The 14,142-nt window shown below is 38.8% G+C and overlaps 2 protein-coding genes across 2 annotated transcripts in view; one reads left to right on the top strand and one right to left on the bottom strand.

The window, feature by feature from the left end:
- Positions 1–14,142, top strand: part of TAFA4 (TAFA chemokine like family member 4) — a 128,026-nt gene that overhangs the window by 42,184 nt on the left and 71,700 nt on the right. The gene's annotated exons all lie outside the window — the stretch shown is intronic.
- Positions 4,150–4,531, bottom strand: LOC117313758 (small VCP/p97-interacting protein). The gene has a single exon (XM_033863717.2). The coding sequence runs from the start codon at positions 4,463–4,465 to the stop codon at positions 4,232–4,234; it is 234 nt and encodes a 77-aa protein (XP_033719608.1). The 5' UTR covers positions 4,466–4,531; the 3' UTR covers positions 4,150–4,231.

Below are 14,142 nucleotides of genomic sequence, written 5' to 3'. Positions count from 1 at the left end.
CCCCTGCATGGGAACATAGATAGTATTGGGCCTCATAGGCCATTGTGAAGATGTTGGCTTCTACCCTGAATGAGATGTAAGACTTTGGAGGGTTTTGAGCAGGGGGGACCGTATCTGACTTACACTTTAAAAGCATCACTCTGGTGGTGTGTTGAGAAGTATAAGGGTGGGAGCTGGAGCAGGGAGACCAGTTAGGAGGCTGTTGAAATAATTCCTAGCAAGAAACATGGGTGGCTTGGATGAAGGTAGTACCACTAGAGATGGCAAGGACTGAGTAGACTCTGAAAATGTTGTGAAATGGAGCCAACACGATTGCTGACAGATGGAATATAGATGGTGAGAGAAAGAGAGGGATCAAGGATGAGGCAAATATTTTGGGCTTGAGCAACCAGAAGGGAGGTGATGCTATTTCTGAGATGAGGGAGTGAACGGGAGGAACAGGGGTCGGGGGTGGCCATGGACATCAGGAGTCTGATCTGGGGCATGTTGAGGTGAAATGCTGATGAGCTACTCAAATGAAGAGGTCAGGAAGGCACGTGGTTGTGTGGTGGTGGAGGTCATAAGGAGGATTCGGAAGATGATGGTAGTGAGAGCTGTTAAGATTGAGTGCCTGTTACTTGAGTGTATGAACACAATAAAGAACATTCTGTTTCATGTGTCTGCATTCAGAACCAAGTGATACGTTGAAACAACAGCTGTACAGTTAGAGAATTGAAATGTCAACTTTATTGCTGATAACCACAGGATTAGAGAACGTGTCTGTGGCAAAGTGGACTTGCCCATACTTTACTCTTGAGTCAGGTAGGCTTTTCTACGAGGCATGGTCGAGGTGGACAGTTTCAGGGGTGGGTCTCTTACTGCATGGAGGTACCGAGCAGATCAGAATGTTAGTGTCTGCTCAGGTAAGCAGATCTTGAATGAACTCTTATCACACACAGACCTTGAAAGTCGCTTCCTTCTCCTTAAACTTGCCAAGCAGTCAATGCATAAGTCATTCTTCTCCCTCTAGAGAGAGGCTCCTGAGATTTGGGGAGAGAAGCCAGGGTGAGCACTAACTCTAGCTAATGGAGCCTCAGGCGTTGGGAATACTTATCTCCCCGGTACCCATCTGATTGAATGTTAGATTCTTTACACTAATTGTTTCAAGTAATCTCCACATTTTTATCACCATTTTACAGATGAGGCAACTCACACTTAAAGATGCTACTTTACCTAAGATCGTATAGTTTGCAATGGGAAGATCTCTGTGTGATTTGACACTTGTCTTTAGTTCCTCTGCTATTTTTTTTTTTTGATTTCTACTAGAAATTAAATGTCTCAGCATTAATTATATTAAAACATCTGCTGTTCTTAGACCTAGAAACACATATGAGATATTAAAACTATCAAGTGTATTCCTGAATAAGTTGAAGCACTTCAAAACTAGTAGGCGAAAATATGAAAGACCGAATTTTTATGTTTGGTTCAAACTGAAATGGCTTTTCTCCCCCCACTGATTAACTTTTTTTTTTAACATCTTTATTGGGGTATAATTGCTTTACAGTGGTGTGTTACTTTCTGCTTTATAACAAAGTGAATCAGTTATACATATACATATGTTCCCATATCTCTTCCCTCTTGCGTCTCCCTCCCTCCCACCCTCCCTATCCCACCCCTCCAGGCGGTCACAGAGCACCGAACTGATCTCCCTGTGCTATGCGGCTGCTTCCCACTAGCTATCTACCTTACATTTGGTAGTGTATATATGTCCATGCCTAGCGAAGGGGTGATCATTTTATTATTATTATTTTTTCTTATATAGGAAAATGTATATTTGTACCCTGTAAGGCAGTACAGCATTTATAACAAAACTATTAATTACATTCCAAATACAATCAGTGGAACAAAAGTATCACATACAGATGTTTTAAAAAACATGCAGCACGTTAGCAGAGGGGCTGTGTGGTAATATACAACTTTTTGTTACCACAGTAATAGTTTAATGATTAGAATGAAGAAGTAGTGATTTAAGAATTTTATATCTCAATATGATAGTTACATATAAGCATTTTACTGTTTGGTTTTATTTTAGTAATTTGGTTGAGGACTTTGGGTGACATATCAATCATTATAATGCTTTCCTATTTAAATTATGAATTATGGGAAACTGGCTCTAGGCTAAGGTTTCATCAGGAACTGATTCATAACTTTGAGGAAGATTCCTGGAATATGTTTATGTGTGTATACATTCTTTTTTAAGTAGTCACTTATTGGTTTCCTATCATGCATCCAGTCTCCCCTTTCCCTTCCCCTTCCTAATACTATTCCTAACATTGAATATCACCCCTTAGCCCATGCAACCCATGTGGTTTTGAGGAAACATGATCGCACCCACGGAGGCAGGCCATGGTTGGCGGGAATGGCATATCCCACTGTTCCTAGAAAGCAGTTCATCAGCACAGCATTCTTGGTTCAACAGTAAATGAGCATGGTATTTGGATATAAACTACTATTAGAAATAGAGCATTATCCCCTAGATGTAAACCTTTTGTTTACACCAACCCAAGCTGTAATTCTCTAAGCTGTAATACAGATAAAATTGTTCTTTCCGTACTAAAACAGAAGCAAGAATGTGCACAGTTCTAGGATAGTATGCTCTGGTTCTATATCCATTCATCTATTAATGTTCCTTTTTTATTTCTGCCTTGGAAAAATTAATCATGTTCAAAAAGTCAAAAATTATATTTCTAAAATATAATTCAATGACTTCACTATCGTTTATGAGCAAACATACCACTAATTCTCTAAAACTTAAAATTGAACCTGTCTATAACTACATATCTTGCCTGGATAGTCACAGATATTTCATTCTGTAATAGAAGGAAGTGATTTTTCCAATGAGGAGTCAAGAGATCTATATTCTAGTTCAAACTCTTTAAAATTAACATATATAACATACTGCAACATAACACAAGATTTGTGGGAAGGATGAGCGAGATAGTGGTTCAGTTTCCTTTTTGTAAATCAAATGAGCTGGTCTATTTAATTGACAGTCCCTATTGTACTTGATATTTGGAAATTCTAATTTAGGGCTCAGACTGTGGCCTTGTCATCCAAAAGAGCAACCAAATTAAAAGACACAACAATTCTTCTATTTTAGCTCATTATATATTAAAAAACTCAAAAAACCAAATATGCTATAATACATGTTACAAATGAACAAAAATCTACAAAGTTTATGGCAATGTATCATATAGAATTACCTCGCAATATTTTTATGTTTAAAGTGGACCTTTTTAAATACAGTACTTATATATTTCTCTTTCATATATTCATACTTGCCTTGGCAATTTGACATCTATATAAATCTTATGATCATTCTTTAATAAATACAAAAGAATAAAAACACCTATGAAATTTGGACAAACACATTGCCACTATACTTGGTTATATTTAACCCATCCAGATTCTTAGTTTAACTCATTCAATTACTGCAAAGATCTTTATAGAGCTGAATCTGTTACTGTATAATAGTACATCACTGCCCTCTGATGGTACCACTAATATATAATTTTAAACTCAGCAAGCAAAAAAAACCCCAAAAAGTATTATAATGTAAAACACAGTATGTTAATTTTATAAGCGACAGAAGTAGAAAATAAGTTAGGGGAAATTCAATGTTTTTTACAAATATTAATTTCTTAGTAAGTTATAAAAATTTACAGTGTTCCTTCATGTAAGCCCTTCAACTGATATTTCAAGATTTTCCCTGATGATCAGTTTAAAGGCACTAAGTCCATAAGTTTAAGCAAAAGTCTTCACATATAATGAAATAAAGAGATATAAGGTTAATCGGCAAACTATAAATAGCTAGGTCATTTTGTAAAGGAGGGAAAATACAAGTGCAAACTTTAATATCTGAGATGTATGCAGAATTTTTCCATGCAATATATAAATATATATTCACTATTTAGGCCCATGTTTTAACTACTAAAGAACGGCAAATCACCCACTGTCTGCAGAAGAGCAAATATAGGGAAAATAAGTATTTAATGAAAGGTCTGGCCATTTTCTAAGTCTAACAATCAAAAGCATTTTCAATATTCAATTTTGAAAAAGCACTGTATTTAAGAGCACTAAAATGACGAAGTCTGAATCTTCATTTATTCAAAGAGAAGAAATTAAATTGAGGATGTCCGATTGCTTGCAGATACTAGTTATTGGCAGTAGACTCTTCCACTCCTGTTATGCTTTATGAAACTGTCCACCTAAGGCCACCTTCTGGTGGGGGTCCAGATGCAGCCATTTCTTTTTCTATTTTTTCCTTTTTCTTTCTCTTTTCTTCCACAGACTGAACATTCAGAATGCCCCGAGATGCAGCCTCCTTCTGTCTTCTTTCTGCAGCCTCTGCAAGCTTTGCTCTTTTTTCTTCCAGGTCCGGCGAAGGAGGCGCGGCCTCCGCGGGACAGGGAAAACACAGCCCCATGGGGATCGTGGCTGGGGGGGTTCCCCTCCTGGGTCCACCCCAGACCAGGCCGTGCAAACTGCGCGATCAGACCCGAGTCCCAGTTCTATTGTTATTTTTCAAACTATAGACATGAAAGCGTTGGTTTTTGTTATTGCTGATGGAGTGTTTAGGGTAGACATCAGTTAAGGGAAACTTTTATTCAAAGTCACAAAAGAATTTAGAAAAGTTGTTTCTCCAACCACATTAAATATTTAGATGCAATTTAAATAAAAAGGACTGTGGACTATTCATTCTTATTGGACTTATTTTTAGCAAAACTTTTTACTCCCACTTTTTTTCTTATTAGTTATTCATTTTATACATATTAGTGTATATGTGTCAGTCCCAATCTCCCAGTTCATCTGACCACCACCACCGCCCCTGCCACGTTCCCGCCGTGGTGTCCATACGTTTGTTCTCTACATCTGTGTCTCTCTTTCTGCCCTGCAAACTGGTTCATCTGTACCATTTTTCTAGATTCCACATATATGCATTAATATACGATATTTCTTTTTCTCTTTCTGATTTACTTCACTCTGTAGGACAATCTCCAGGCCCATCCACGTCTCTATAAATGATCCAATTTCATTCCTTTTTATGGCTGAGTAATATTCCATTGTATATATATGTACCACATCTTCTTTATCCATTTGTCTGTCAGTGGGCATTTAGGTTGCTTCCATGACCCGGCTATTGTGAATAGTGCTGCAGTGAACATTGGGGGTGCATGTGTCTTTTTGCATTATGGTTTTCTCTGGGTATATGCCCAGTAGTGGGATTGCTGGGTCATATGATAATTCTATTTTTAGCTTTTTAAGGAACCTCCACAGTGTTTTCCATAGTGGCTGTATCAATTTACATCCCCACCAACAGTGCAAGAGGGTTCCCTTTTCTCCACACCCTGTCCAGCATTTGTTGTTTGTAGATTTTCTGATGATGCCCATTCTAACTGGTGTGAGGTGATACCTCATTGTAGTTTTGATTTGCATTTCCCTAATGATTAGTGATGTTGAGCATCCTTTCATGTGTTTGTTGGCCATCTGTATATCTTCTTTGGAGAAATGTCTATTTAGGTCTTCTGCCCATTTTCGGATTGGGTTGTTTGTTTTCTTGATATTGAGCTGCATAAGCTGCTTGTATATTTTAGAGATTAATCCTTTGCCAGTTGCTTCATTTGCAAATATTTTCTCCCATTCCGAGGGTTGTATTTTCGTCTTGTTTATGGTTTCCTTTGCTGTGCAAAAGCTTTTAAGTTTCATTAAGTTTCATTCCCATTTGTTTATTTCTGTTTTTATTTCCATTTCTCTAGGAGGTGGGTCAAAAAGGATCTTGCTGTGATTTATGTCATAGAGTGTTCTGTCTATGTTTTCCTCTAAGAGTTTTATAGCATCTGGCCTTACATTTAGGTCTTTAATGCATTTTGAGTTAATTTTTTTGTGTGGCATTAGGGAGTGTTCTAATTTCATTCTTTTATATGTAGCTGTCCAGTTTTCCCAGCAGCACTTATTGAAGAGACTGTCTTTTCTCCATTGTGTATCCTTGCCTCCTTTGTCATAGATTAGTTGACCATAGGTGCGTGGGTTTATCTCTGGGCTTTCTATCCTGTTCCTTTGATCCATATTTCTGTTTTTGCACCAGTACCATATTGTCTTGATTACTGTAGCTTTGTAGTATAGTCTGAAGTCAGGGAGTCTGATTCCTCCAGCTCTGTTTTTTTTTCCCTCAAGACTGCTTTGGATATTAGGGGTCTTTGTGTCTCCATACAAATTTTAAGATTTTTGTTCTAGTTCTGTAAAAAAATGCCATTGGTAATTTGATAGGTGTTGCATTGAATCTGTAGATTGCTTTGGGTAGTATAGTCATTTTCACAATATTGATTCTTCCAATCCAAGAACATAGTATATCTCTCCATCTGTTTGTGTCATCTTTGATTTCTTTCATCAGTGTCTTATAGTTTTCTGAGTACAGGTCTTTGACCTTCCTAGGTAGGTTTATTCCTAGGTATTTTATTGTTTTTGTTGCAATGGTGAAGGGATTGTTTCCTTAATTTCTCTTTCTGATCTTTTGTTGTTAGTGTATAGGAATGCAGGAGATTTCTGTGCATTAGTTTTGTATCCTGCAACTTTACCAAATTCATTGATTAGCTCTAGTAATTTTCTGGTGGCATTTTTAGGATTCTCTCTGTATAGTATGTCATCTGCAAGCAGAGACAGTTTTACATCTTGGTTTTCCATTTGTATTCCTTTTATTTCTTTTTCTTCTCTGATTGCTGTGGTTAGGACTTCCAAAACTGTGTTGAATAATAGTGGTGAGAGTGGACATCCTTGTCTTGTTCCTGATCTTAGAGGAAATGCTTTCAGTTTTTCACCATTGAGAATGTTTGCTGTGGGTTTGTCGTATATGGCCTTTATTATGTTGAGGTAGGTTCCCTCTATGCCCACTTTCTGGAGAGTTTTTATCATAAATGGGTGTTGAATTTTGTCAAAAGCTTTTTCTGCATCTATTGTGATGATCATATGGTTTTTCTTCTTTAATTTGTTAATATGGTGGATCACATTGATTCATTTGTGTCTATTGAAGAATCCTTGCATCCCTGGGATAAATCCCACTTGATCATGGTGTATGATCCTTTTAATGTGTTGTTGGATTCTGTTTGCTAGTATTTTTTTTGAGGATTTTTGCATCTATATTCATCAGTGATATTGGTCTGTAATTTTCTTTTTTTGTAGTATCTTTGTCTGGTTTTGGTATCAGGGTGATGATGGCCTCTTAGAATGAGTTTGGGAGTGTTTCTTCCTCTGAAGTTTTTTGTAAGAGTTTGGGAAGGATGGGTGTTAGCTCTTCTCTAAATGTTTGATAGAATTCACCTGTGAAGCCATCTGTCCTAGACTTTGGTTTGTTGGAAGATGTTTAATCACAGTTTCAATTTCAATGCTTGTGATTGGTCTGTTCATATTTTCTGTTTCTTCCTGGTTCAGTCTTGGAAGGTTATACCTTTCCAAGAATTTGTCCATTTCTTCCAGGTTGTGTATTTTATTGGCATAGAGTTGCTTATAGTAGTCTCTTATGATGCTTTGTATTTCTGTGGTGTCCATTGTAACTTCTCCTTTTTCATTTCTAATTGTATTGATTTGAGTCCTCTCCCTCTTTTTCTTGACGTATCTAACTAAAGGTTTATCAATTTTGTTTATCTTCTCAAAGAACCAACTTTTAGTTTTATTGATCTTTGTTATTGTTTTGTTTGTTTCTGTTTCTTTATTATGCTCCTTTATGGTGTCTTTCCTTCAGCTAACTTTGGGTTTTGTTTGTTCTTCTTTCTCTGGTTCCTTTAGGTGTAAGGTTAGATTGTTTATTTGAGACGTTTCTTGAGGTAGGATTGTATTGCTATAAACTTCCCTCTTAGAACTGCTTTTGCTGCATTCCATAGGTTTTGGATCGTCGTTCTCATTTTCATTTGTCTGTAGGTAGTTTTTGATTTTCTCTTTGATTTCTTCAGTGATCTCGGTTATTTAGTAACATATTGTTTAACCTCCATGTGTTTGTGTTTTTTACGTTTTTTTCCTTTTAATTGAATTCTAATCTCATAGTGTTGTGGTCAGAAAAGATGCTTGATATGATTTCAGTTTTCTTAAATTTACTGATGCTTTATTTGTGACCCAAGATGTGATCTATCCTGGAGAATGACCATGTGCACTTGAGAAGAAAGTGTAATCTGCTGTTTTTGGATGCAATGTCCTATAAGTATCAATTAAATCTACCTGGTCTGTTGTATCATTTAAAGCTTGTGTTTACTTATTAATTTTCTGTCTGGATGATCTGTCCATTGGTGTAAGTGTGGTGTTAAAATCCCCCACTATTTTTGTGTTACTCTCGATTTCCTCTTTTATAGCTGTTAGCAGTTGTTTTGTGTATTGTGGTGCTCCTATGTTGGGTGCATATATATTTATAATTGTTATATCTTCTTCTTGGGTTGATCCCTTGATCATTATGTAGTGTCCTTCCTTGTGTCTTGTAACATTCTTTATTTTAAAGTCTATTTTAACTGATGTGAGTATTGCTACTCCAGCTTTCTTTTGATTTCCAGTTTTCATGGAATATCTTTTTCTATTCCTTCACTTTCAGTCTGTATGTGTCTGAAGTGGGTCTCTTGTAGACAGCATATAGATGAGTCTTCTTTTTGTATCCATTCAGCAATCCTGTGTCTTTTGGTTGGAGCATGTAATCCAGTCACGTTTAAGGTAATTATCGATATGTACCTATTACCATTTTTTTAATTGTTATGGGTTTGTTTTTGTAGGTCCTTTTCTTCTCTTGTGTTTCCCACTTAGAGAAGTTCCTTTAGCATTTGTTGTAGAGCTGGTTTGGTGGTGCTGAATTCTCTTAGCTTTTGCTTGTCTGTAAAGGTTTTGATTTCTCCGTTGAATCTGAATGAGATCCTTACTGGGTAGAGTAATCTTGATTGTAGCTTCTACCATTTCATTACTTTAAATATGTCCTGCCACACCCTTCTGGCTTGCAGAGTTTCTGCTGAGAAATCAGCTGTTAACCTTGTGAGAATTCCCTAGTATGTTATTTGTCGTTTTTCCCTTGCTGTTTTCAATAATTTTTCTTTGTCTTTAATTTTTGTCAGTTTGATTACTATGTGTTTCAGTGTGTTTCTCCTTGGGTTTATCCTGTATGGGACTCTCTGCGTTTCCTGGACTTGAGTGGCTATTTCCTTTCCCATGTTAGGGAAGTTTTCAACTACAATCTCTTCAAATATTTTCTTGGGTCCATTCCTCTCTCTCTTCTCCTTCTGGGACTTCTATAATGCAAATGTTGTTGTGTTTAATGTTATCCCAGAGGTCTCTTAGGCTGTCTTCATTTGTTTTCATTCTTTTTCCTTTATTCTATTCCACAATGGTGAATTCCACCATTCTGTCTTCCAGGTCACTTATCCTTTCTTCTGCCTCAGTTATTATGCTATTGATTCCTTGTAGTGTAGTTTTCATTTCAGTTATTGTATTGTTCATCTCTGTTTGTTTGTTCTTTACTTCTGCTAGGTGTTTGTTCTTTAATTCTTCTAGGTCTTTGTTAAACATTTCTTGCATCTTCTCGATCTTTGCCAACTTTTCTTTTTCCAAGGTCCTGGATCATCTTCACTATCATTATTCTGAGTTCTTTTTCTGGAAGGTTGCCCACCTCCACTTCATTTAGTTGTTTTTCTGGGGTTTTATCTTGTTCCTTCATCTGGTACATAGTCCTCTTCCTTTTCATTTTGTCTGTCTTTCTGTGAATGTGCTTTTTGTTCTACAGGCTGCAGGATTGTAGTTCTTCTGGCTTCTGCTGTCTGCCTTGTTGTGGATGAGGCTATCTAAGAGGCTTGTGCAAGCTTCCGGATGGGAGGGACTGGTGGTGGGTAGAGCTGACTGTTGCTCTGGTGGGCAGAGCTCAGTAAAACTTTAATCTGCTTGTCTGCTGATGGGTGGGGCTGGGTTCCCTCCCTGTTGGTTGTTTGGCCTGAGGCAACCCAGAACTGGAGCCTACCCAGCTCTTTGGTGGGGCTAATGGCAGACTGTAGGAGGGCTCATGCCAAGTAGTACTTCCCAGAAATTCTGCTGCCTGTGTCCTTGTCCCTGCGGTGAGCCACAACCACCCCCTGCGTGTGCAGGAGACCTTTGAACACTATCAGGTAGGTCTGGTTCAGTGTCCTTTGAGGTCACTGCTCCTTCCCCTGGGTCCCGATGCACACACTACTTTGTGTGTGCCCTCCAAGAGTGGAGTCTCTGTTTCCCCCAGTCCTAAGTTCTGCAATCCAATCCCGCTAGCCTTCAAAGTCTGATTTTCTAAGAATTCCTCCTCCCATTGCCAGACCCCCAGGTTGGGAAGCCAGATGTGGGGCTCAGAACCTTCACTCCAGTGGATGCACTTCTGTGGTATAAGTGTTCTCCAGTCTGTGAGTCACCCACGTAGCATTTATGGGATTTGACTTTATTGTGATTGCACCCCTCCGACCATCTCATTGTGGCTTCTCCTTTGTCTTTGGATGTGGGGTATCTTTTTTGGTCAGTTCTAGTGTCTTCCTGTCGATGACTGTTCAGCTGTTAATTTTGATTCCAGTGCTCTTGCAAGAGGGAGTGAGCGCATGTCCTTCTACTCCACCATGTTGAACCAATCTTTACTCTCATTTTTATTCCCAAGTACCTGAATGCTTCAGATATTCAAAATAATCATTACATTGGCACTGTTATTGGGGCTTCTTAGACAAGACATGGTACTATAAATCTGGGTGCCACATTTCATACGAAGTTGGATTTCAGTCGTGGAAAATTCTAGACTCTGTCTCTGCGTACATCTGCTGAATCTGTGATTATTCTGTGGTCTTTTGAGAAGAGCTGACTTCCTGTAAAATAGAAATCTTCTGAAATAATACAAGACCTGTTATTTATTCTCACACCTGTTTGCTCTAATATTACTGAGTAAGAAAGAGGTTGGAGTAGAAAAGTATTGAGTCTTCAGAAGGAAGGTGGGTTTTCCTTATTCTTGAGTCTCTGCAGACTATACTGTATCTCCTCTTCTCCTTCGTTTCCAGGTGATGCTCTTCTATAGGGATTCTACCCTCAAATTCAGCTGAACATTTACACAAGGCTCACTTATTTTACTTTACTTTACTTTACATTTTATTTATTTTATTTCATTTCAGTTTAATCATACCACCCTCTGAATTAGCCTTCTTATCCCTTTTTATGGGTGAGAAAACTTGAGATTGTGGTTATACAGGTAGTGGCAGAGCTGATCCCCAAACCTCGGCCTTCTTCTTCCAGGTCCAGTGGTCTGTTCCTGTCTCACCTCCTCTCTTCAGCCCAAATAAAACTCTTCCCTGAGCTATGCCATGATTTCAAGCCAACAGCCATGACTCACCTGCAAAACCCTCTTTGTTCTGCCGAGCTCCCTGCCTGTTCCAAAGGAAGGTCCTGCTGGTTTGATTTATTCTCTTATTGAAAGCCCCTTCGTGATGCTGACCTGTAGCCTGGGACACTGACTGCGTCCCTCCCTGTCAAATAGTCACGTTTGCACGAGTTGATTTCTGCTTATCCCTCTCCCATCCCTTATGTTATAAACAATTTATGAGCAGGGATGAACACCTTTCTGTGTCCCCAATAGAATCCAATATAAAGTCTTGCACCAGAGAGTGGAGACGGTCATTGAATTGACCTGAGACTCCCTGCAGAAGGCCTTACAGATACTGAAAGTCATTCCCTTCAACGGTTGCATTTTATGAGTTAGGAGGACCAAGTTCATCAAAGGATAAAGACGTTGCTAAGTGAACCTCTCCTTTTTGCTTCCCCCCTATGCTGAAGTATGTGCAGTAAGATAATGGATGAGTAAAAGTAAAATTCAGGGACAGATGGGGGGACATGTCAGTGAAAGTACCAGCCCCCCGAGAGCCATGAAAGAAAGCATTAAACTTCGCATCCAAGTGTAAACGAGAGTTGGTCTAGAGAGTATGGGACAGCAAGCCTGGAGGGTAAAGGATAAGGGAACCTGGATATAAACATCTGATACGTAGAAGGCACCCCAAAATGTCTGGTGTCTAAGAGGACTGGTTCTTGTTTCTGCCCCTTGCTGGCCATATGAGTTTGAACTCTGAACTTAAAATCTCAGACTTCTCATCTGTTACACTGAAGATGATACTTTCAAACTCATTGGATTGTTATGCCACGTAAAGCATGGCTGGAAGGAAATAGGGCCAGGTTGGTAGGTAGAATAATAGTTCCCCAAAGAGCTCCACTTCCTGATCCCTGGAACCGGTGTGAATGTTCTTTTACATGGGAAAAGGGACTTTGCAGATGAGATTAGATTAAGGATTTGGGGGTGGGGAGATTGTCTTGGGTGATTTGGCTGGCCCAGTGTAGTCACGAGAGTCCTTGTGAGTGAAAGAGGGAAGTGGGAGTGTCAGAGTCAGGAGCTGGGAGGACAGAAGCAGAGGCTGGAGTGAAGTGACTGCTGGCTGTGAAGATGGAGCGGGCGGTGAGCCAAGCAACGTGGGCCGCTCACAGAGTTTCTAAGCTTTAGGTTCTCATTGGTACTCACGTACTGTCACTGTACTGCACCTATTTTGGTTCTTTTTCTGAGCCATGGACCCCTTTGGCAGTGCGTTATGTAGTCTATGGACTGTTCTCATACCTCTCTTTTTAATTCATAAACTCAGTACTATGACCCAGAAATTCCATTATATTGAATTACACTTAGCACATACTAAAAACCCCCCAAATGTTGCATTAGAGTAATGTTTGAACCTTAGTAACACATTAAAAAAGATCTTGTGGCAGGCCTTAAATCTACTGTACTTTAGAAGTTGTAATGAGCATAAATGATATTTCAACGCATCTCCAAAAACTGAAATGTGAGATGAAAATATTCATGATATCTTTTGGTGATAAAACCGCAGGTACTGCTGATACTATTGCATTTCATTGCCTCATCATTGGAGGAACTGGTAGATTTCAATTTGAGCTTATGGAATGAAAATGTAATTTTTCCCCATCCTCGTTCAGTTGCCGTGTCTTCCAACTCCATTTCTGACTGTGGACCCCCTTGGGGCATGAATCCCTGGGAAGGGCATTTTGGAAAGACCACAAGGCAGTATAGTGAAACTTCGAGATCTTAATACTTATATCAAGAGTCAGTGTGTGTATTCTGTAAATCCTTGAGGATCGAAGGGACTGTAGGTCTATTAGGACAAGGATATGACTGCTTTGTTTCATTTGGAAAAGGGCAAGGGCTTTCTTGTACCAGTTGAATTTTATTTGGGTTTCATGGTTTGAAACATTATTTATAAAGCTAACTTACCAGGAGAGAAGACCTATCCAATAAACAGTAAGGTAGGGTAGTGAGAGTGAAATTAATTCCATGTTAGCAAAGCATTAAACACAATGAAAGGAATGAATAGTGTTATAAGAATTTCAGTGCAGTTGCCTCTTAGAGGCAATTTTGGTTAAATAACAGTGGCCAGGAAAATTTTCTTGACCAAGAATGAGTAAGAAGGTCCGTTAAATTGTGCTGACCATTATCACTGCACAGTATCCACAGGTGAGCTTCAACCAGAGTTCCTAAGAGGAACTCATTAGCATATCAGATAGCTTATTTGGTGAGGGTTTTAGGCTTAGATATGGCACATGGCTTTGCACATAGTAGGCATGCTCGTGGTTGTCAAATTCGTTTGACTCAAGAACATTTTACACCATATTCACTACCTGGATGACATTTTTTGAAAAGTCAATATTTGTTTTCACTGCATAATTTAGAAAGCTATGGTAGCCCCAAGTAAACACGTAGCTTTTCAAAGCTGTCCACACCTGCCATGTAACAGGAGCGAGCATGATACATTTTTATTTTGTTAACATGAGGCTCAATAGGTTTGCAGAATTAATACCAGTAGAGCTTTTCTGCAGGCGGTTTCCATTGCAGATTTACTGGAGGAAGGACTCGCAAATGTCTTTGTAAGTGATGGATTTGACAGCCGTGTCTTGAAATAGAAGACAGAGAGCTCTTAGTTACTTACCATGGTTTAAATAGTCAATATTTTCTCATTCGTCTTTCGGATAAAAAGTTACATAGGGACAAAACACCCCAATGAAGCATAGCTACTGGGAATGTGCCCTCATGGATTCACT

Source organism: Tursiops truncatus, chromosome 10, assembly GCF_011762595.2.
Source record: "Tursiops truncatus isolate mTurTru1 chromosome 10, mTurTru1.mat.Y, whole genome shotgun sequence".
Taxonomy (NCBI): Eukaryota; Metazoa; Chordata; class Mammalia; order Artiodactyla; family Delphinidae; genus Tursiops; species Tursiops truncatus.
Note: the sequence above shows the minus strand (reverse complement) of the source record. Positions and strands in the feature narration are given on the sequence as shown.

What these genes read in the sequence shown, in the direction of transcription:
- LOC117313758 (XM_033863717.2), bottom strand. Translation starts at nt 4,465, where the DNA reads ATGGGGCTGTGTTTTCCCTGTCCCGCGGAGGCCGCGCCTCCTTCGCCG.